Genomic DNA, 21,551 nt, shown 5'->3' with positions numbered 1-21,551 from the left:
AGGCCAATGTGTTGGGCACAGCTCTAGAGGGTACAGCAGCAAAGCTATAGAGAGATACCAATTACAACACTTCCCCTCTTTACCCTTGTCTGATTCTTTTAAAAATGCAAAATCAAGCTATGAAAGCATCTTTCAAATTCACTTTCCTCTCTTTGGAATGTCTTCTCCCCCCCCCCCCCCCCCCCCCAAGTACTCAGTTCCTAGGCTGACACAAAGGAAGGCCTTGGGCTCTGGGTGAGCCTGGAATGGAAGTGGGATGTAGATTTTCTTTTTTGTCGATGACCAGCAGTTCTAGTAGGAGAATACTTTCTAATTTGGGAGTAATAGAAACCACTTATTAAGTGTGTCAGGCACAATGCTCAGTGATTTACATGCATTACTTTACTTAACCCTCACAATGACCCCAAGAAATAGGTTCTATTATTATGCTCTTTTTACAAATGGCTACTCAGAGAAGTTAAGTAACTTGTCCAAAGTCACACAGCAGGGAAACAGGCAGGACTAGATCTCACTGAATCTGAAGTCATTGCCAATACTAATGAGCGATTATGCCATTCTTTATCATTAGAAAGTTGCAGAGTAGGCCTCAAGTTCTCCTCTGACTCCCAGTGGTTCATTCAACCACTCTCTGAAGCTTCTGGTTTCTCAGTTTAAAACGGAATAAAGTCACTTTGCAGAGTAATTTTGAGAATTAAATGAGCTAACTTACTTGCAAATCTGTACCGGAAACGGAAGAGTTTTGTCTCACTACAGGAGCTCTAGTTCACTAGGGGCTCACGGTCTGATCACCGTAAATCCCGGTAATCTTCAGTGGCAGTCCCAGAAGTGCGACTTTGGTGCTTGGCACCAAAGGCCAGTAAGTTAGAAAATCTGGGATGAGACTAGTGGGCCCTGCATGCTCCTGTATGACGGGGCGCAGTGAGCACTGCGCAGGGAGTCAGGGCGCTCCTGTTCCACTCAGGGCTGTCCCTCAGAGGGGCTGAGCAACCTTGGGCAAGTCCCCTCTCCTAAACTGAGGGCCCAGGGCCAGAGAAATCGGAATCCCTTCCTAGCTCTGAGCTTTCCCTCTGCCCCGCAGGGGACCGCCCCACCCTCACCCACCGCACACACAAACACGCGCGGTTTTGACGCGTGTCAGCCGCGTCTGCAGATGCGCGCGGTGCTCTGTTCCCCAGCGGGCGGAGAGCGCAGAGGTGGCCTTATTGTGAATGAACATCGAGCAAAAAGCAAGCGCGCTGAGCCTTCAGAGAGAAGTCACTATGGTGACCAAAGCAGAGCGGGCGAGCGAGGGCTCCAAGAGCCCCCCAAGGTCTCCCGCCTTTCATTCCAGAGCCCTGCGCGCCTCCCCGAACAGCGAGCTCTGCTGAGTGAAGTGCCTCAAGGTCAAGGGAACAAAGGGAGACCGACGGCTAAATTGGCTTGTCTGTTCCCTTCTTTGTCAGCGCCCACAGACCTGGGTGGAGTGGGCCGAGTGGGAGAATTTCGGATTTGGATAGAGGAGTCAACTCAGAGAAGGGGGTCGCTTCTAGAAGTTCAGGGGCAGTGGCGCTGGGGGGGAGGGGGGAGCGGGAGCGCGCTGCTCCTAACGCCGAGCCACCGAGACAGCCAAGCCCCGGGCCTGCGCTGCAGCAGGAGGGCTCCTTATGAATCATGCAGAGTCCTTGGAGAACTCTTCTGGGACTCGCCGCTCGCCTTCCCCCAGCAAACACACCACAGCAACAAAGATGCGACTCAAAGGAGAATGGAAACAGCAGGCTGGTGGAGCCTCCTGCCCCTCCTCCCCAGCAGATGCCCCGCACCCCAGGCCGGCCTGGGGCTCTCTGCACACCTGCCCATGTTTGGAAATCCCCCTGGTACATACAAGACTACCCAGGCCCCCGTCTTATTCACTTATTTATGTATTTATTTGATGATGAAGTAAGAATTTCAACATTTCCCCCTTAGAAAAACACGTTCATTGTAGAAGAGTGAAAAAATTAGGAAAAGTGGGACGTGCAGATGGGCAAAAAGAAAAGAAAACCCCGTGATCCAAACCCCTGGAAGTAACGATACGCTTACTGAGCCATTTGTTTATGAGGTCTACGTTTTTGAAGGCCTACTGCATGCCTAGCACTGTGCTCCCTGTGAGAGGAGCAATAATGGAGAGAGGCCCAAACACGGGTTTTTTTCTAGGTAGAGGTGTACATGCATTCCTTTCTAAAAAAAAAAAAATCTCTGCTTTTTAAAAAAATATATAATAAATAAATAAATAAATAAATAAATATATAGTTTTATTGATTTTAGAGAGAGAGGAAGGGAGAGGGAGAGAGAGAACCACCAATGATGAGAGTCATTGATCGGCTGCCTCCTGCACGCCCCCTGCTGGGGATCAAGCCTGCAACCCCTGGGCATGCACCCTGACATGGAATCAAACCTCCATCTCCTGGATGGTAGGTTGATGCTCAACTGCTGGGACACGCTGGCTGGGCTACTCTCTTTGAGTTTTTAGCCAGGAAACTATAGTACAACTACAGAGCTTGAGATCAAAGTTCACTTGTGACAGTGAGGATGTTTTTGAACAGTCAGCTGGATTCCTTTATCCCTGCCATTCATCTACCCACCCATCTACCCGTCCATTCCTTCAACAATCCGTCCAATCAATCAACTATCCATCTGCTATGCTCTGAATGTTTGTGTCCCTCCAAAATTTCTATGTTGAAATCCTAACCCCTAAGGTGATAGTATTAGGAAGTGGGGACTTTGGGAGGTGATAAGGTCCTGAAGGCAGGGCTCTCATGAATGAGATTAATGCCCTTCAAAAAGTGACCTAAGAAAGCTCCCTTGCCTGTTTCTACCACATGAGTATACAAAGAGAAGTCTGCAGCTTGGAAGAGGGCCTCCATCTGACTATGCTGGTGCCTTGATCTTGTACTTCCAGCCCCCAGAACTGTAAGAAATAAATTTCTGTTGTTAATAATCCACCATGTTTGTGGTATTTTGTTCTAGCAGCCTAAACAGACTAAAACACCATCCATTCATCCAACTGTCCATCCAGCCGCAAATAACCATGTAGCTATCCATTCCACAAATACTGAGGGCCTCCTCTATGCTGATTCTATGTCAGGAGGAGGCTGAACACAAAAGTGACCAGGATACAACAATACTTATGAAAGCTGGGTTCCCACTAGATGTGGAACTCCCTGAGGGCAGTATCTCTTGTTTTTGTATCTGTAGTGCATAAAATATGATTTGGCTCCGGTCTTCCTTCCTTTTCAGGCGTATCTCACCCACTTATCTTCTTGCTGTTCCTCTTCAATGACATTGGTCTCCTTTCTCTTCTGGAAGAGACCTCTTTTGCCTCAGGATTTTTGTAATTGCTGTTCCTTTTGACCCAAATATTTATCAAGCAATGCCAATAGCTGGCGCCTTCTTATCCTGTGCATCTTGGCTAAAATGTCTTATCCTCAGAGATGCATTTTCTGACCATCTTATCTAAAGTAGACACTCTCTTCTCCCCAGTTACCCCCATCACCTCACCCTATTTATTTATTTTAAGGCATTGTTCACAATCTGTAATCATACTATTTATCCCTTACTTATTTTCTAATTTCCTAACCAGAAAAATAAGTCCTAGGAGGCCAAGTATTAAGTCTTTCATGTTTTTTTTTCTTGCATGGCTTCTGCCTCCCTATTTCCATAACCTACATGTAGTAGGCCTTCAGTATTTATTTTTTGAATAAATGGATGAAAAAAATTCATGACCAGATCTTTCCAGTATTAGGAAGCTTGAAGAGTTGTAGAAAACAGACCTTGAAAGATAGAGTAGAAAAGAACAGAGAGGCCCTTGAAAGACAAGCAGAAGAGGGTACACTTGATGGGAGAGCAGGGAGCTAGTAGAAGCTCTTGAGATGCAGAATGAAAAAATTATTTAGGAGGGTAACTTGGTATGCCCAATCTGCCATAAATCCTGAATTTTAAATAATTCCCTGCTGTGTCTTGCAGTGAATCACTACAAGAGGTAATCAGGTCCTAGGACCTGAACTGTATTTTTCTCCTTGTGTTTAATTGATAATGCTGAACTATAGATGAAATGATCACGGTGAAAACCCTGTAAGGTAGGATCCATGCCTGTTTCCTGCAGGCATCAGGCCTGCAAGAGATAAACTGTTCAGTAAATGAGTGCGTAAAACAATCATGCACTTAGAAAGACCTTGGTTGTACAGGATTTGCTACTAGCCATCGGTGTGACCTTTAAGAAGATCCTTAACCTGGCTAAGGTCAGTTTCCTTATCTGCAAAACAGAAAGAAGACTTAACTCACAGGATTTTAAATGAGAGCTTACGAGAAGGTCTTTGGCACAGAGTGGACCTCAGTAAATTCATTTCTTACTGTTACTCTGGATATGCTGAACATGCCCCAACAGGGATTTCCTACTGGCCTTTTCCCAACAGCCCCGTGGCTTGAAACAGTCAGAGCATATGGTGATATTTACTTTTTCTATTTTCAGTCTTTCCGACATAGAGCCAGAATTGTGACTCTGCAGCTTGCTAGCTGAGTGACCTTGGGCACCCTCTCTGTGCCTCAATTTCTTTATCTACAAAATAGGTATAATAATAGTACCTGCCTCTTAAGAATATTAAGGATTACATGAGATGGTATACTGTGTGTCTGTCCTAGTGCCTGGTACAGTGTAGGTTCTTAAATGGTAGCTGGAATTCTTTAGAATTTTATTTTTTACTCTCCTTCCTACGGGCAGCTTTTCTCCTCTCCCTTCTGTAGGCATTCTCAGCGCCTGCAGTCTCTTCTGGAGAGAACACTGGTGACTCTGAAATCTGAGAGAAATGGATTCAGTAGCTTCTTCCAGACAAGCAAACCAAGACCTTAAAGTAGGAATAGAGAAGTAGGAGCGCTATGACACTGAAGAGAGGCACTTTTTGTACCTGTACCGGCTGCACCCATTTTCCAGTGGTTTTGAGAACAGGCGGTGCTGGCGTGGGAGCCCAGCAGTGCCTCAAGACTGCTTTCTGGAGCCTTCATTAGATTAATCTATTGTGCTTTTCATTAGCATTTTCCTGGAAAGTGAAGTCAAGGAAAACACTCCTTGTGGGGCTGCAGTAGCTACCGTGAGGTTATAGAGGATGTTTTGCACATCATTTTATGCCCAGCACCTAGCACAGTGCCTAGCTTAGCAGGGACTCAAAAAGTGTTTGTAGAATTATTTTCAAACTTTAGTTGTCCTTCCCAAGGAAACTCGCCGTGCCCACATGCGGCCAGAAGCAGGTCGGCGCCTAGAAATAACATTTATTCTAAGGACCTCCGCGCAGGGATTCTTGGGAAGCAGTTTCCCTCCGTCAACTGGTTGTTGCTCCGCCCCCTCGGTCGCCTTTGAAAGGACTGGCGCGCCACGTGATTCCCTCCTTTCTCCCGCCTCTGAAAGCCTCAGCTTTTTGACTTTCCCCGCCCACTTTGAGCCCGCCCCTCCACCACGATTCGACAGTTGACAACTCACCCGGCCAATGAGAAGTTCCTACTCTGCATGGGAAGGATGGACTGACTAGATAATAGACGGCGGATCTGGCCAATGGGTTATCACAAGTGAGGGAGGAGTGTAGGACGGAACCAATGGCGCGGTGCCAATAACGAGCATCAGTGAAAGGGCGGGACGAAAGTGTTCGCTGGAGGGAGGGGAAGGCCCAGGGAACCAAGCAGCGCTGCCGCCACCGCCGCTGCAACCGGAGTTGGAGGAGGGAGAAGCCAGGAAGAAAATGGCGGCTGTGGCTGCAGAGGCGGCAGCGACTGCATCGTCCCCCGGGGAGGGGGGCGCCGGCGAGGCCGAGCCGGAGATGGAGCCTATCCCCGGCAGCGAGGCCGGTACTGACACCCTCCCGGTCACGGCCACTGAAGCATCTGTGCCGGACGGCGAGGCCGACGGGCAGCAGTCCTCTCCTCAGGCCGACGAGCCGCCGCTCTCGCCGCCGCGGGAGCTCGCCCGCAGCCCGGAGGCGGCGAGGCCGGAGCTGGAGGCTGAGGAGAAGCTGCCCGCCCGGGTAGTGGAGCCGGCGGCAGCCGCGCCTCAGGAAGGGCCTGACCTTCCACCTTCCCCTGCACCGCCGCCCGAGCAGCCTGCGGCTCCTCAGGAGCTCCAGGAGCCGCCGCTGCCTCAGCCCGCAACCCCGGCGCTCGTGCCGCCGGCGGGCGGGGACTCGGCGGTGTCGCAACTCATCCCCGGCTCGGAGGTGCGGGTCACGCTGGACCACATCATCGAGGACGCCCTCGTCGTGTCGTTCCGCCTTGGGGAGAAGCTCTTCTCCGGGGTCCTTATGGATCTGTCCAAAAGGTACCGCGCCCACCCCCAGCACGCGCCCTGGGCGCCCCTGTCCGCTGGGTCCCCAGGGAGGGTGTGAGCCAGGGCGGCCTCTTCACCCCCGCCGGCCGCCTCCCCGCCGCCCCCACCGCCCTCGGGTCCCGCGTGGCGCGCGCTCCGAGTGGGGCAGGCGCGCGAGGCCGGGAGAGGGCGGTCCCTGCCCTAGGTGAGCGCCCGCCAGGGCAGGTGTGCGGCCAGGTGAGGGGCGCGGGGGCGCGTGGGCAGCGCGGGCGGGGGTCCCGCGGCTCCCACCCCTCGCCCCTGGTCTCGCTCGGCGCAGCCCAGCCACGCTAGGGCGGGGTGGGGGTGGGCTTTAATGCAGAAGGCCAAGGGTTTTTGCTGAGCACGGGGTGCTGGGCGGGGGAGATCGCGTGTGAGGCACTTGTGTTCTGAAATGAACGCATAACTTTTAACAAGGTTGGAGAAAGGGGTGTGCGCATTGGGGTTCCCAAAAGATTACCTGTCATTGTTTATAGGGGAAGAACATTTATTTAAAATGAGCCTTTTGACGGTTATTCTTACTGTTAGAACTAATTCTCCTTAGGTAATCGTTCAACAGGAAACACATTTGGCTAATTATGATGATAGTTTGAAGGAAAGTCTAAAGACGAGAACGGATTTTTTAAAAACCTTGGATATCAAGATGGTGTGGTATAAGCGTTCGAATACTGATCTCTAATACTGTAGATATAGTTTAAATTTATGTATTAAGGACAAAAAGGTTGAGTTCACCCGCAGACCTCTGACTTAGCCAGCACATTTTCATCCTTTGATTTGAAATGTTTATGAGCGTTGCGTTAAATAGATAGAGAAGATAGCCTAAGTGTAGAGTTAACCTTTTTACTCTTCTTTTGCAGATATGAAGTGCAGACTCCCATTCACTGCTCTCCATTCTGTTTCCTACAACAGCACACACTCTGATGGTATCTCACCTGTTTGGAAATGGCTTATTTTAGTATGTTTTACTTTTAACTCCTTACCCTCGCATCAAGAAGCAAGAGACCTTTCCCATTTGGGGAAAAAATCTATTTAAAATACGTTTCGAAGCATGATGTTTGGGGCTAAAAATGAGGAACCTTTACAATTATTTCTTCACGTTGTTTAATCTCAATTTTTTTTAAGTTTTTTTAAATTTTGACTTGGGACTTTCGCACTACGGTTTTCATAGTTAGGAAGCAGAATAAGACTAGTGTGCTTTCTACTGATGAATTTAATAGCGAAAAAGAGTCAGTAGTGTGTATGCTATTGAATCAAACAGAAGTGAAGGCTGGTGATTGTGTGAGAATCTGGATTTCAAATCTGCAAAAGGAAGGTGCAGAAAGGTAAGTTGTTTCTGGAAATGGAATGGGTAGTGCTCTCCTCTTCTGAAGTGCTCATTGTGTTGGCGTTTTACATTTTAAAAAATTTTCTTTGGTAGAGAATTGCAATTTATTTTTTGAGTTTTGGTTTATTTTGCTAATTAGTGCTTCTTATAAACACCAGTTTCTTTTGTTGGGGAAGCTATTTTTATTATTAACCTTTTCCATTTTAATGTTTTGAAGTGAAATTTCAAAACATTAAAATGTAAAAGGTTAATATTAAAGTATTTTTTTAAGCCATTAAGAAGGACATCAACTTTTCATTCAACAATTATTTACTGAGCCACATCTGTGTGTAAGACACCCTCCCAGGTTTTCCTCATGCATTGCACTTCACAGGTGTTGCTTTTTTCTTCTTCTTACAAACTGAAGGCAAAACCCACCAGCAGCCACACTGCCTAGGGCGATTTTGTACCTTCAGGTGCACTTTTGGGGTTAGCTAATGATCCAGTAGATACCCTTTGTAGACTCCCAAGACCATACTATAGTCATCAGTTGCTTTAAAAATAGTTTGTATTCTATTTGAATTGGCCACTGAGTTTAACCTTTAGGTAAAAATAAGAGCTTCCTATTAAGTGCCTAGTATGTATTAGGCATTGTACCACATGCTTTATTTAGTCTTTATAACTCTTGTGGTATTTTCATTTATATAGGAGGAAACTGAGGTTCATTTAATTTGGCCAGTCATTTAGCTTACAAATGGCAAAGTAAGGATTCAAATATAGGTTGATCTGAATCTAAAAAGCCTATACTATTTTCATGTTAAACAGTCGGGCTGGCAAATTTTCTTTTAAGTAGTAACTAAAGAATTGCATATTTCTGAAATTTAGTGCTTATCTTGATTTCAGTACCAGTATGGGGTAATCCAGAGGCTATGGGTGTTAGAGCCAAGCAGACTCTTTAGCAGGTTAATAGCCTTTGGAGCAGTCTGCCTGGAGACTTCCCATTTGTTTAGCTGTATATTGGAATGCAGAGTAAGTGCTGAAGTTTTGGTTCTTGCCTGTTCAGTGAGATAGTCAAGAAAAAATTAACATTTGGGAGACTAAGTGCATCAGTGTATGTGTTCTTCAGTCTAAAAAAGGGCCAGTTATTGCTTTTATTAGTTATTTTATTCTAATATGCACAGTACAGAAATGCCTTTTAAAGTTGGAAGAGTTATTTACCATGTAGAAAGCATTTGATGCTAGAGTACAGGATTTCATATACGTGTGGACTGATCCAGAGTCTCCTTTTTGGCATTTGACATTCTTCCCTTTCCTTTCATTGTATTATTATTTTTTGCCTTATTTTTAGAGTTAGCTGCTTGAAGAACACATTTTTGAGGAGAATGTTTTTATGGAAAAAAGGAGCAGGACACATGTAACTAAAAAACTGAAAGAAAAGACAGTGGTACTAAATAGTAGATCCATCTGGACAGTGTCAGTGTACTTGGCTTCTAGTACTGGCCTCCAATTAACATTGTGACTTTGGGCAAATCTGTGCCTCTCTGCACCCCAGTCTCTAGTTCTTCTCAGGCTAATTCATTTTGACTTTTGGCCATTCACTTAAGCACAGACAAGCAAACAAACTTTATGCCTCAGTTTATTTATATGTGTAAAGGGAATAGAGTGACCAGTTGGTCTGGTTTTCCTGTCTCATCCTGATTGTTACTTCCTCCTTTTGTTCTTCAATGTATTGGCTTTGGCCAATAAATGATCCTAAAAGTGAGGTTATTTGAATATCTGGTTAAAACAGATTTTTCAAAAAAAATATGTTTTATTGGTTTCAGAGAGAGATGAGGTGGGGAGAGAGAGAAAAAGAAAAAGATCAACGATGAGAGAGCCATTGATCTAGCCTCCTGTTCCCTTCCTGCTGGGGATTGAACCGGCAACTCAGGCATGTGCCCTGACCAGAATCAAACAGTTACCTCCTGGGTCCTAGGTCGAGGCTCAACCGCTGAGCCATGCCAGCTGGCAGGTTAAAACAGATTTTATGTATCATATAGTATTTATTTGAAACTGAATGCCTTTAAGGTGAGCCATTCATTCTCTGGTTTACTCTAGGCTCCCCCACTATTTTATACCAGCCTTCTTAGGTAGTTTAAATTACCTGCCTACTCCTGAATTCATTAGCAATGTCTAATGACAATAGTGTAATACTAGCAGATAAAAATAATCAACCCACAAATTTAATTTAGTTTTCCTATTCCCTTTTCTTCCTTAACGTTATACTTTTGAAATTTTGACATAGGTACATTTGTTTCTTCATTTAGCATTATATAATCATACCTTCAAGTTGTTAAACCATCTTAATGATTTATTTTACACAGAATAATAAATCAGTGGTTTTTGCTTAATTTTTTATTATGAGAAGTGAACATCCATGTATGTATTACCCTCGTTTTGACATTTATCAACCGTTAGCCAAACTTGTGTTACCATATGTTCACCTCCACTGGATTATTTTGAAGCAAATCCTAAACATATCACTTGACCATAAATATTTCAGTATAGAGCTCCAAAAAGATAAGGACTTTAAAAACCGAAACTGTACTGCAATTACCACACCTAAAATAACAGCAATTCCTTTACATCATATGTCCAGTTAGGGTTAAAATTTCACAGATCTGTGTCAAAATTAACAGCTCAGTCAGCACCTGTTTTAATTAGGATCTAAGTAAAGTTTATATACTGCCACTGGTTGGTAAGTTTCATAAGGTTTTTCATCTGCAGTTCTCCCATTACTTTATTTCCTTGCAGTTTGTTAAACCATAGTTTGGTAGAATTTTCCACATTCTGGATTTTTTCCTATTGCATCCCCTTGCATGGGTTTCCATAATGTTTTTAAATAGTTCTTTTCCCTCAGGAGCAAACTGTGAAGGGACAACAACTATAGTCCTGTGAGGGCCTCTTTCGAAAGCTTTATTTTGAGTCACTAAAAATAATATGGATATCTCTTGCTTGCAGAAAAACTTTTAGACCTATCCCTTAAATATACCTCCAACTTCAGTAATTCCAAACACAGAAAAAATTAACCAGTCAAGATTATCTGCAAAGGCAAGAGTTTTCTCAGCCTTCTCAATCCATACCTGAAGGACAGTATTTCCTGGGACCTATGGTTTCTTTATGCACAGACGGATCATTTAAATTGTTTAGTACTGTTCTCCATGTCTTAAAACATAATTATAAAGCTACTTTGAAATCCTGAAAAATCTTTCTTAATTCCATTTTTTGGACCTGATATAAATTAAGGAAGGAATCATGAAGTAAATGCTAATGCTTAAAAATCCTTGTGCATTTATAATTTTATGGTACATGCTTATTAAAAGTTGTAGTTAGTTGTATTTCAGAATTTATCTTTTATAAATGCTGACTTTTTGTGTGTGTATGTGGGATACTGTTGCATTAAAAAGAATTGAGGTAATTTCTTTAGAAAACTTCAGATTTCACCAAGTTCCTTAATGCAGTTTGTAGAAAATTTACCTGTTTTTTAAGAAAATATAAACCAAGACAATGATTTTTTTTCTTTACAGAGACCATGAAACGTATGGTGCAATAGCCCTACTTTTGGTGGGAAAAATATACAGCCATTCTGGTGAAGCAGTGAGTAGTGGTATCAGTAGCTTACACTAAGCATCCAGGTTGAGCGTTTAGGCCCTCAAGTAGTATGCTTGAATGATTGTGTTGGGTTGCACATATTTAAAACAAATATTTCTGCCCACCCGGGGTGGCTCTGCCGTTGAGCTCCAACCTGTGATCCAGGAGATTAAGGTTTGATTCCCAATCAGGGCACATGCCTGGGTTTTGGTCTTGTTCCCCAGCAGGGGGCATGCAGGAGGCAGCCCATCAATGATGTTTCTATCTCTCCCTCACCCTTCCTCTCTGAAATCAATATTTATTTAAAAATAAAACAAATATTTCTTAGTGATTATTCTGCGCAATGTCCCAAGGTGTTGATAAAGGCCTCACACAGTAAAATAGCATAGAGGAAAGTGCTGATCACTTTCTGACCCAGACAGCTGTAGGACACCCACTACCATACTAGTATATATGTATATATATACACACACATACTATATTGAGAGTGAGCTCTTCCATTGCATGTTGGACTGAAATGAATTTTTTTGGAAGTGATTAGTTGTTGGACATTAAAAACCCAGTTTGAATCTGAGTGTAAAGAATCCTCTACATCATATTAAATTTTATAACTAAATTTTAAACTAGATAACTAGATGTGTTATATACAAACTACGCTAGGCATGTTTTATTGGACTTGGGATTTCTAATGAGGTTAATTTTCAGCCTTTTTTGTGTAAATGAGACCATACTTCACTGTGTACTGTGTTCTCGATGCAACTAGGTTTAATCTTAAGATCAGTTTTTCTGTGTGGGGCTTTTAAAGAGGTTTTGTAGTATGTGCTCATCTTCTCTGTTATGGCTGAGTTATTTTCATATTAATAAAAAAATGAAAAGTCCGTAGTGGTTATTTGTGCCTGTAAAGTGTATCTTTATTTCTTTATATTTATTGGCCCTGTTCTCCTTAAATTCCCGAATGGATATAGGCACACATTACCAGAAGAACAGAGCTTGCTCTAGTGGCAGATCTTGCAAGAAATTGAGTGGAAGTTAAGTTATATTCTGGGTGGATTTAATATAGAATGTTTTTGCTAAACAGTTTTTTTGGGCAGTGGGCCTCAAAAGAAATGTGCGTAAGATTTCTGAGCTCCTCTCCACCACTGCTTTTTTTAAAAAAATTATCTTTATTGTTGAAAGTATAACAGATGTCCCCCTTTTTTTCCTCTCCATTGATCTCCCCCACCCAATATCTGCCCCACCCCCAGGCCTTCCCCATACTATTGTCTGTGCACTTTGCATTTTTAACCTTGTGATTCTGATGCTGGTGATTCTCAGACTGTATTTGGAGATAATTGATTTTTTAGGGGGTGAGGGGTTGTTGTGCCAAAATAGTAGAATGATAAATTTGTTAAACCTGTTTAAAAGTTACTGGTTAATTTCAAATGGATGTAATTACAAAGAAGCAATACATGTGGGGATGGGCCACTTGGGTGGCAGATATAGATCCTTATTACAGCACTGGTAATTAAACTTGCAAGAAGTTTCTTAAATCTGGTTGACCACTAGAAATTTCGGTAGACTATAATTTTCACCTGTTTCCCTTTAGACCAATTTATATCACTTTACTGCAGAAGAGTGTTTTTTAGCTTTTGAAATTTGCACCTCCTATAATACTTGATTTCACTTTTCTGCATATTCCCAACATCTAAGAAGGCTGCCAAGCTTTACTTTCTGTAATTAATAATAGCTACTATGTATTTCACCCTTTTTTTAATCCTCACCCAAGGATATGTTTTCATTGATTTTAGAGAGGAACAGAGAGAAAGAGAAAGGGAGGGAGGGGAGGGGGAGAGAGAAACCAGAACATCGATGTGAGAGAGAAACATTGGCTGGCTGCCTTCCATACATGCCTGACCAGGGATTGAACCCGCAGTATAGATACATGCCCTGACCTGGAATCGAACTCGAAAACTTTTGGTGTACAGCACAGATGACACTCCAGCCAAATGAACCACCCTGTCAGGGCTGTATTTCCCACTGTTAATGCATGCGCTGTGCCAAACACTTTGTATACATTGTTTCATTTTACTCTGGAACATCCAATGAAGTGAATTCTAATCCCATTTCACAGATAAAGACACTGAGGCTCCCGGAGATTTAAGTAAATTGCTTAAATTTAAGTGGCAGATACTAGGTATATTGACAATGTTTTCTTTTTTTTTTCTTTTTAAAATATATCTTTATTGATTTCAGAGAGAGGAAAGGAGAGGGATAGAGAGATAGAAACATCAATGATGAGAGAGTCATTGATCAGCTGCCTCCTGCACGCCCCTGACCAGGAATCGAGCCTGCAACCCGGGCATGTGCCCTGACCAGGAACCGAACCCTGATCACCTGGATCCCAGGTCGATGCTCAACCGCCGAGCCTCGCCCGGCTGGGCGACAATGTTTTTCTGAATGATAGACAGTTCTCTAAGATTTTAAAACAACCCTGTTCTAATATACTTAACTATATTTTATCACCATTTTAGCTTATGATTTTGGTGGGGCTGTTACCTTGGTAGGTAGAAATGATAGAGCTCTCTGTTCTTCACACAACCAACCAGGCAACTGCTGCTGCTCTGAAAATGTGAATTGCTGTTCAGTTCAATTTAGTGACCTCTTTGGGCATTTTAGAAATGAGGATTTCTTGTTCATGTATGGTCCTGGGTCTTAAGTTAGGTATCATTTGTTTTGCCTTGGCTGGCCAGGCCCTGGCAACAATGGAGTCCACTTGTTGAAAGGAGTCAGATTTGGAGCTCCTAAGAGCACGAGATCAGCATTTAAGTGCTGGATGATTGAATTGGAAAAGGATTTTAAAGACTAAAACACAGTAAGTTGCTGGACTACCTGTTTATGGTAAAATAGGACTGTGAAATAAATTAATTGATTACATTTCTTTTTAAATGTATTTCTCCATCTGTTGAGAAATACTTAGACTTCTGTGTGGTGGACCCTACTGTACATAACAAAAGAAATGTTGAAAATACATAGAAATCATAATGGAAACAGAAAACTTAAAACTGCTTATGGTGTCTTAGAGCCAGGATCAAGGGAATTCTGTTCAAGTATTTGAAAACTGTGATGAGTATTTACATTAATAATTAAAAAGGTCCTTTACAGCAGTGTTCATTTTCTGGGAAAATGTCAAGTATGTTGCTCTAAGTAGTGTACAAAACTGAGTCAAGATGTGTCTGCTTGTAAAAATATTTTGCTACTTTGTGGCTGTTGTTATTTTTTTGGATGGTTATTTTAAAAAGAATTTAGTAGTATAATTGAACACTATACAAATGTTACTATTTTTTGCTTTCCAAAAGACTGAGGCATGTGTTTTCTCTATAGTTTCCATTTTTACTTTCAAACCTAGTTATCAAGGTAAGTTTTTTAAGAGGATTGTTAGAAGGTACATGACTGGGAGCTTGAAATCTAAATAATTAGTGTTTAACCTCTTTTCTTCCACCTTCAAAAACTATATGTGATTTTTTAAGGGACTGAGTACATTTTTATGGTAGAGAGATGTTTTTATAAGACTTTAATGCCGTCCCCTTCCCCACTCATTAATTTACAAAGATCTTTCCTCGTATTCTTGTTCATAATTGGTGTATGCTTTGTTTTTATGTTGCTAACATCATCCTCCCTTCTCACCTATTTGGATACCCATAGTCCTTGCAGATTGCCCTTGTATTAAGAACATCATTCATTTACTTAATAAAACCTAATACATTTTAATTTTAATATAGTAATAGTTCCTATGTATTCTGTCTGCTTACTGTGTACTAGGCCCTACGGTAAGCAATTATGTATATTCTTTAATCTTGATGACAGTTCTATCAAGTTACTTAACTGCAGTTTGAAAATCCTAAAGCTCTGAAAACTGAACTTTTTGTTACTTTTTTGGTGGCAAAAACCTATCATAACCTGAAATTATGTGAGGCTATTAGATCTATTTGTCCATTTAGTGTGAATGTTTTTTTCATTTCACTAGTGAAATAATAATATGCTTAATAATAGGGTGCTTATTACCAGGAAAATCATGAATTCTGAAGCCGGTCAACATCCATGGGATTCAGAAAAGAACATGTGGACAGCTGCCCTGCTCCCTTAGTGGGGAAGCTGGTGGAGGAGAGGGTGAAGGGAGGTGGTAGTTCAGAACTTGACTTTGGGATAACTGCTTGGATTTATATCCTGGCTCTGCTGTTTACTAGCTGTGTGGTCTGGGGAAGATCACTTACCCTCTCTGTTCTTAGTTCCTTCAACTATAAAATGGGGGTAGTAATAGCACTTTAATAGGGTATTGTGATGATTATCAATTACTGTAAATGAGTATATATTTAAAATAGTGTGTTCCACATGGTGCTGTATAAGTGTTAATTATTATGAAGTGTTAAGTGGTAGAACTAGGATGAATGTGACAACAGCTAGTATAGTCACTTAATATGGGTTCACTTGAATAGCCAACCAACCTAGATCCTGTTGCAGTGTGGGCTACCGTGTAATTTGCATCTTTAAAGTATCATGAAAGAGTCTGTAGAAACTTCAGGTAATACTGGCAAAGCATAACTTTCCTCTTTAATAAGGAAGCATGAAGTTTATATTTTACTAGGGATGAGATAACTAGGAATTGCTTGCAAATGGAGGGTGGGAGATGTTTCTCAGTCTTTTTCCCCCACTAACCCCTGGGGCACATGGCTTTGTGAGGAAATTTTGGGTTTTGTCGTGAAGAGAAAAAAGTCTCACTAGGGAAATTGAATTCTTTACGTCTCTCTGCTTCTTGTATGCTTTTAAAACCTAACAGAAAAGGACTCTTGAGAACGACATTCCAAAGTTAGGGAAAGGAAATCCTTTTTGTGCTCTTCGTACTTATTAAATGATGGGACCAGACTAGTATGTATAGCTGAGCTTAAGTTTTTAGCAGTGATTTGGACACTTTGAACCCTTTCACTGAACTCGCCTTGCTGAGACTAGTGTTCTCCGTCCACCACACCTACCTAACCTTGTAGCAGCCTCCTCTCTGCCAGGTGGCTTACCTGTCTTTCATTGCTTATTCAAACCCCTGAATCCTTGTTTGTCTCCTACAGAGGAGGGAATCATGCTGCTAACTGGTGGCTCCTGGGCTACATCTGATACCTCTGTTGACTTTCAACCACCTGCTCAGTGTTTTATTTTATTAAACCAAGTTAATTGGTTACCAACATTCAAAAATGGGTAACCACTCTTCACCATTTCTTATTTCATCTCCTAATCAGCTTTGGCCCTTCTAGGCGTATCATTTCCTGCAAATCCCACTGCTTGATGGCGATTCCGCAGTGCTTTCTTTCCCCCTGAAGTCTGTAGCCTCTTGGCAGTGACTAGAGCATTCTAGTCTTACCTACTGAAGTTGGGTCCTAAGGCTGGGACCTAGTTTTTTACCCTGACTATAATTAGCGTACTTGTACTTAAATGTAGATTTTGTTTACACTGGTATTTGAGGTGGGTTTTGTGGGTTTTTGCTTAAAATATTAAATATTAAATGTTTTGGTGGAATTGAGGTAAACTAAATTTAAGATTATACTTTTTAAAAAATTTGTTTTTTAAATTTTCTATTTTGAAATTAGTTCAAATATACACTCCATCTAGATTCACTAATTTTTAACATTTTGCTACATTTGTTTTATCATTCTTCATAGAAACATTTTTCCTTGAACTCTGAAAGTAGGTTATGTACATCCTCCTCCTTTACCCCTTAATACTTAAGCATTTATTTCCTAAGATCAAAGATATTCTTGTATGTAACTATAATATAGTTTTCAAATCCAAGAAGTATTGATATAGTACTTTTATCTAATTTGCAGCCCATATTTCATTCATTTGCCAATTTTTCCAATAATGTCCTTTAAAGATTTTTTTCCCTCCAGTAGATGATCTAGTTGCAATATATGCAATATAAAACAGAGCCTATGTAATAGGGACTCTTCTTCACTTGAGGTTTGTCTGATATTTGCTCAAGAGGATTCAGTTCAGGCAGTGTTGTTTCAGGGTACCTCATCTGCAGGCACACAATAGCTGTTTTCTTATTGGTGATGCTCACTTGGGTTCTCGCTCAGGTCAGGGTGTTGTCCTATCATTCCCCAGTGTAGTTACTATAATTTTTTTTTAATGGATGCTCAATATATCACAGCTGTTTTTCTTTTTAAATACATCGTTATAGGTTTCAGAGAGAGGAAGGGAAGGGAGAGAGAGAGGAATATCAATGATGAGTCGTTGATCGGCTGCCTCCTGCACACCCCCTACTGGGGATGAGCTCGCAACCCGGGCATGTCCCCTGACCCGGAATCGAACCTCGATCTCCTGGATCATAGGTCACTGCTCAACCACTGGGCCACGCCCGCCTGGGCGTTAGAATAATTTTTTGGCACTAATTGCTTTACTACCATGAAAATACACTGCTTCTCATCAAAGCTTCCCCTCTACATATCAGGGAGATGAAAAATTTTTAAAAATTTTAATTGTGGTAAACACATAAAATGTACAATTTTAACCATTTTTAACTTTATAGTAAATGTTAAGTACATTAATATTGTTGTGAAACACATCTCCAGAACTTTTTCTTGCAAAACTAGAACTATACCCATTAAACAGCTCCCTGTTTTCTCCTCCCTCCAGCCCCTGGCAACTGTCATTCTACTTTTCTCATTCTATGACTTTGACTACTTTAGATACTCTAAGTGGAATGATACAGTGTCTGTTTTTTTGTGACAAGACTTATTTCACTTAGCATAATGTTTTCAACGTTCATCCGTGTTGTATCATGTGATAGGACTTACTCTTTAAGGCTGAATAATGCATATATATGTACCATATTTGGCTTACCCATTTGTCCCTCAGTGGACACTGGGACTGTTTCTACCTTTTTGGCTATTGTGAATAGTGCTGCTATGAACATTGGTGTGCAAATAATCTCTTTGAGACCCTGTTTTCAATTATTTTGGATATTTACCCAGGAGTTGGGTGTGCTGGCTCATATTTTTAATTTTTTGAGGCATAGATGTACCTTTTTCTTTTGTAAAATTTTCTGTTACATATGACTGACTTGAATTTCATTTGTGCTGAAGTTCACTTGGACACAACCAATCTCAGATGAAATGTGGACCAAAATAAGCTTGCTTCACAGTTTTTCCTCCTTTATGGTTTAACTTCTTGCTAATTTAAGGAGAGGTAGTTTCTGAAAACCTCTACTTGAAATGAAATAAATCTGGATATTATTTGTTAAGTTAATTGAATATAAATTTTTTTCTTACTGTAGGTTCTTTAAGAGAAAAGAATTTTGGAAGGGAAAGTTTTCTTTTTGTCCTCTGTTGATCTCTTTAGTGGAGAGAGGTTTGGTCCAGCCAGAACACTGGAGGCCTGTCTCAATGACCCTCCTGAACTTTTTTTCCTGAGCATTGAATTCCCCAAGACCTCTGTTTGCGCACCTAAAGTTTATAGTGCCTTAGTTTTTTGTTGCTTTTAGTGTATAATATTTTTAAAAAGAATCTCCTGCAGTTGGAGCTTGGCTGCAGTCAGAATTGGAGGAAAGTATGAGAATCATTGTGCACTATTAAACTGTTGTAAACAGGAAGGAAGACTATAACCCTAGGTCAGAGATGAGTTGCAAGTTAATGCTGATGAACACTATAGCAGCATTTAAAAAATACTTTCAGAATACGAGTAGGAATTATAATATGCCTGGTTTTTTAAAGAATTGAGTAGTTTATGACATTTTTAGTTTTGGTCGAGGTATTCCTTTGGAAAGAGAATTTGGATGATGGTTATGAGCTTCATTCCAAGAAGTGATGCATATATTTAGGTATAGGATTGATTGCTAATGCTAGAAATCTTGAGTGAATACCACAATTTTGTAAAGCTTATCACTGGGCAAATAAAACCTTCATTTAGTCAAAGCTAGAATCAATACAATTCATATATCTAAAGTGGAACCTAAATAATAGAAAACATTCTCCTACTTCCTATAATAGCCACATTTTGAATTCTGGCTTCAATACTCTACATACACATTTGTTTCACCTTTACATAAGCTGAGGATTCTTTTTCATAGTGATTTTTCTCTTGCCTTGACACAAAATAACTGTTAAGCCCAAGTGTTCTTCCTCCTCAAAATTTTGGCACTCGTTACTCCTAAATTATTAAGAAGATGGCTACATTTAAAACTTTATATAGGTTCACAGGAAGTTGCAAAGATCGCACAGAGAGGTTTTTTGTACAATTCATCTGGTTTTCCCCAGAAACTTTAAAAAAAAAAAAAAAATCTTTATTGATTTCAGAGACAGGAAAGGAGAGGGGGAGAGAGAGATGGAAACATAAATGATGAGAGTCATTGATTGGCTGCCTTCCGCACTCCCCCAACGGGATCGAGCCCACAACCCAGGCATGTGCCCTGACCGGGAATCGAACCCCTATCACCTGGATCCTAGGTCGATGCTCAACCACTGAGCCATGCCCAGCTGGGCCAGAAACTATTTTTATTTATGCCATAATGCCTGAATATTTTTCCTTTAACATTTTTGGGTAGTGGTTAAAGAAGACTGAAAATGGGTAGGTGTAGACTAGGTCACTAAAATATTAATAAATATTTTCATGCTGTACAAAGAAGGGGTGGAGAAAAGAGGAGAAATACTTTGTGTCTTATTACTCAATTCCTGGAATATCTGTAAAACGTTCTTGTAAAAAAGCTTAGGCAAGGGATTTTAATCAGCCTTCTTCCTTACCATTATCATTAAAATCTTCCTCTGCTGAGGTTCCCCCTTTGAGCATTCATATGGAACATAAATGTCTTCACCTTAGAAGAAACTAAAGCAAAAAGTATTTGTTAAAAATTAAGATCCTGGTTCCAACTTATGAGAGTCTTGGCCTTGGGTCTTGGAGGCAGGCTTAGGCATCTGCATTTTCAAACACTACAGAGTATTATGTTGCAGATTTTCACAGACTACACTTGAGAAATTAGATTCAAGGATTTTAAGAATTTCTTTTTTTAAATTTTTATTTATTGATTTTAGAGAGAGAGAAAGATTGACTTGTTCCACTTATTGATGCATTAATTGGTTGATTCTTGTATGTGCCCTGACGGGTTCGAACCACAACTTTGGCATATCAGAATGATGCTCTAACCAACTGAGCACCCAGCTAGGGCATACGGTTATAGTTTCATAGGTTAGTAGCTTTCAAACTTTTGAGCATAGTTACAAATACATTTTACATGCATGTGAATCCATATATACACATATATGTGAAACAGATTCATTATTGTTACATATATGTACACTGATTTTAAAATTTCAGTCACAGCTGCAATCCTTGAGATTGATTTCACAACCATCACCACCCTCAGTTTGAAACACGGCCATGGTATTAAGTGTTGTCCGTATAGGGCTGACAGCATGATTGCTGAGATATGCAGCAGGATATTGATAACCCTTTCCCCTAAAAGTGATTTATCTTCCCTTCCTTTGAGGAAATGTTATTCTTTAAAACTGTTTTTCTGCTTTTCCCAGTCATCCACCACCCAGAATTACCAGTTTGTACTTATTTTTTTCCTTTTTCTTTTGGTGCTAGCAATTCCATTACACAATTAAGCGATCACTATGTTATTAAAAACATTTAAGGCTTGTATTTTATCTGCTTAAGAGGGAAAGGCAAGGGGGAAAAAATCAACCCAGCTGAGAAATTAATGTTCTTATTAAACTCCATGAGGGTAAACGGTTCAGATTCCATAGCTTATTTGATATAAATAACTTTAATAATTGGTTGGGTCATCGCCTGAGATTGATGATTATAAATTAAAGAGATAGAAAGGATCCCAAACTCCAGAATTATTAATTGGAAATAAGGTCAGATTATATGAAGTAAATTTTAGCCAAGAAAAATGGCTAACATTTATTAACCTGAATCCTTAAGGTAGGAAATAGTGTTAACCCATTTACACATGTGGAAACTGAACTTAGAGAGGTTTAGTAACACCTGAGGATACAAGGTTAGTAAGAGACAGCTGTGAAACTTTATGACAAACGGTGACCTGGTTATGGTTTAGTTATTCCTAAAAAAAGGGAAGGAAATTTGTTGATTGTTCAGCTATGGAAACATCATGTGAAACTGTAATGACAAAATGATAGCTTTTTAAAATTATTATTTTAAAAAAATTATTGATTTTAGAAAGGAGAAGGGGGAGGGAGAGAGAGAAAAAGAGACAGATACATCGATTTTTGTTGTTCCACTTATTTGTGC

General features: G+C 40.9%; 1 protein-coding gene across 4 annotated transcripts in view; it reads left to right on the top strand.

Annotated features, from left to right (window-relative positions):
* The first annotated feature begins 5,659 nt into the window (after window positions 1–5,659).
* PWWP2A (PWWP domain containing 2A) overlaps window positions 5,660–21,551 on the top strand; it is a 33,866-nt gene continuing 17,974 nt past the window's right edge. For all 4 annotated transcript variants that reach the window (XR_013998807.1, XM_081137427.1, XM_081137426.1 and 1 more), the window contains exon 1: window positions 5,660–6,316. Coding sequence is in view for 3 of the 4 variants with exons in the window: in XM_081137427.1 (XP_080993553.1) it covers window positions 5,745–6,316 (572 nt within the window). In the remaining variant the exon portion in view is untranslated. The remainder of the gene's footprint in view (window positions 6,317–21,551) is intronic.

The sequence above is a fragment of the Miniopterus schreibersii genome (assembly GCF_964146895.1).
Source record: "Miniopterus schreibersii genome assembly, chromosome: 4".
NCBI lineage: Eukaryota > Metazoa > Chordata > Mammalia > Chiroptera > Miniopteridae > Miniopterus > Miniopterus schreibersii.
Note: the sequence above shows the minus strand (reverse complement) of the source record. Positions and strands in the feature narration are given on the sequence as shown.